This window comes from Amphimedon queenslandica, unplaced genomic scaffold (genome assembly GCF_000090795.2).
Source record: "Amphimedon queenslandica unplaced genomic scaffold, v1.1 AMPQUscaffold_4128_Cont23888, whole genome shotgun sequence".
NCBI lineage: Eukaryota > Metazoa > Porifera > Demospongiae > Haplosclerida > Niphatidae > Amphimedon > Amphimedon queenslandica.
In genome coordinates, this window is record NW_003555555.1 from 1 (window position 1) to 1,382 (window position 1,382).

A 1,382-nucleotide genomic window follows, 5' to 3' on the forward strand; every position below is an offset into this window, starting at 1 on the left:
GGAATGGTAGGAAATAGAGAGGAAAGGATAACTAAATGTAGAAAAGGGAAATTAATAATTAATGAATGGGATAAGAACTGAGAGAGGAAGAGAGAAAGAAAGAGAGAGAATACATGTAGATATAGTAGGAGATTAATTCTATTGTCGATACAAAGGGATGTGATACATAGGGAGGAAAGAGGAACTATAAGCGTAGGAAAAGAGTCAAAAGACTAAGACATTAATTTATTTGTGAAAGGAAAAGTGCGAGAGAGAGGGAAATGAGAAATAGAGGAAGTGATAGACTGATAGTACAATCATTATAAATTATTGTTATTTAATGATGAAGCAAATTATACATGTACTTGTAGTACTTAATACTTATTATTATTATTATTATTATTATTATTATTCATTATACCCTGTAGTTGTCAGAGGGATATCAAGAGACCTTTAAACGCTACCAGACTTTCTTGTTCCGTTGTAAAGGACTCTACACATCAACCAGCAAAGAAATAGAGGAACTAGCAAGTACTATATATACAAAATACAATACACAGACATGTAATATAAAGCTATGCATGTACACTGTACATATACAGGTACACGTACTACGGCATGTACATGTATTTTAATTGTTACTTTTTCGTGGCCCAAAATTTTCATAATTTTGTCAATTTTAAGAGAGCACAATTTAATTCTTAATACATTTCTAATAAGCCAATTTTGATTGACAAGTATACGATGTATAATTTTTAACTGACCTTTCGCATGCTTAAATTCATGCATTAAAAAAAAATTACTAATCCTCTTATATTCCATAGAGAAGGGCATGTGCAGTTTTAAACCAGTCAAGTCCAGTGGCGATCCTAATCTTCTCTTCATTCCAACTAACCTTCATCTACAAAAACTTCACGTTCTCTCGTCAGAGAATAAACACAGAGAGAGCCTAGAGACAAGCACTAGTGCTAATAATAAGAAGAAAGATGGTGCCTATTGTTTTGTGACGATGGGATCTCCGACAGCCTCTAATAGTTCTTATGGCAGTAGATCCCCAGGGGGTAGCAAAGGGCTTAAGAGTGTCATTTCTTCTCTAAAGTCTTCTCCTAGTTTCCTGCCTCAGAAGGTATCGACAACTGCTGGGCTCGTCCTCTCTGAATTATGTAAGTACATGTACATCTATAATACTTACATGTACATGTAATAGCGAGTTAGTGACTAGTCTATTACATGTACATGTATATACGTGTACGGCACTGGTCAGCAATAAGTTGACAAACAAACGATAGCTAAACTAGAGTAAACTAGTTTGGTGAACGGAATAAAATGTGATAATACACAAATAAGCAACCACATTATGTTTGAATATACACAAGTTACATTTGCCAGAGACTGTGGTAGCA

The 1,382-nt window shown here is 34.4% G+C and overlaps 1 protein-coding gene across 1 annotated transcript; it reads left to right on the forward strand.

Moving 5' to 3' along the window:
- Nucleotides 1–407: 407 nt before the first annotated feature.
- LOC109592730 (uncharacterized) lies at nucleotides 408–1,142 on the forward strand (the record flags this gene model as incomplete). Its single annotated transcript, XM_020008111.1, has 2 exons — nucleotides 408–510; nucleotides 804–1,142. Coding segments are annotated over 2 exons (442 nt in total), but the record flags the coding sequence as incomplete, so codon positions are not given.
- Between the last annotated feature and the right edge of the window lie 240 nt (nucleotides 1,143–1,382).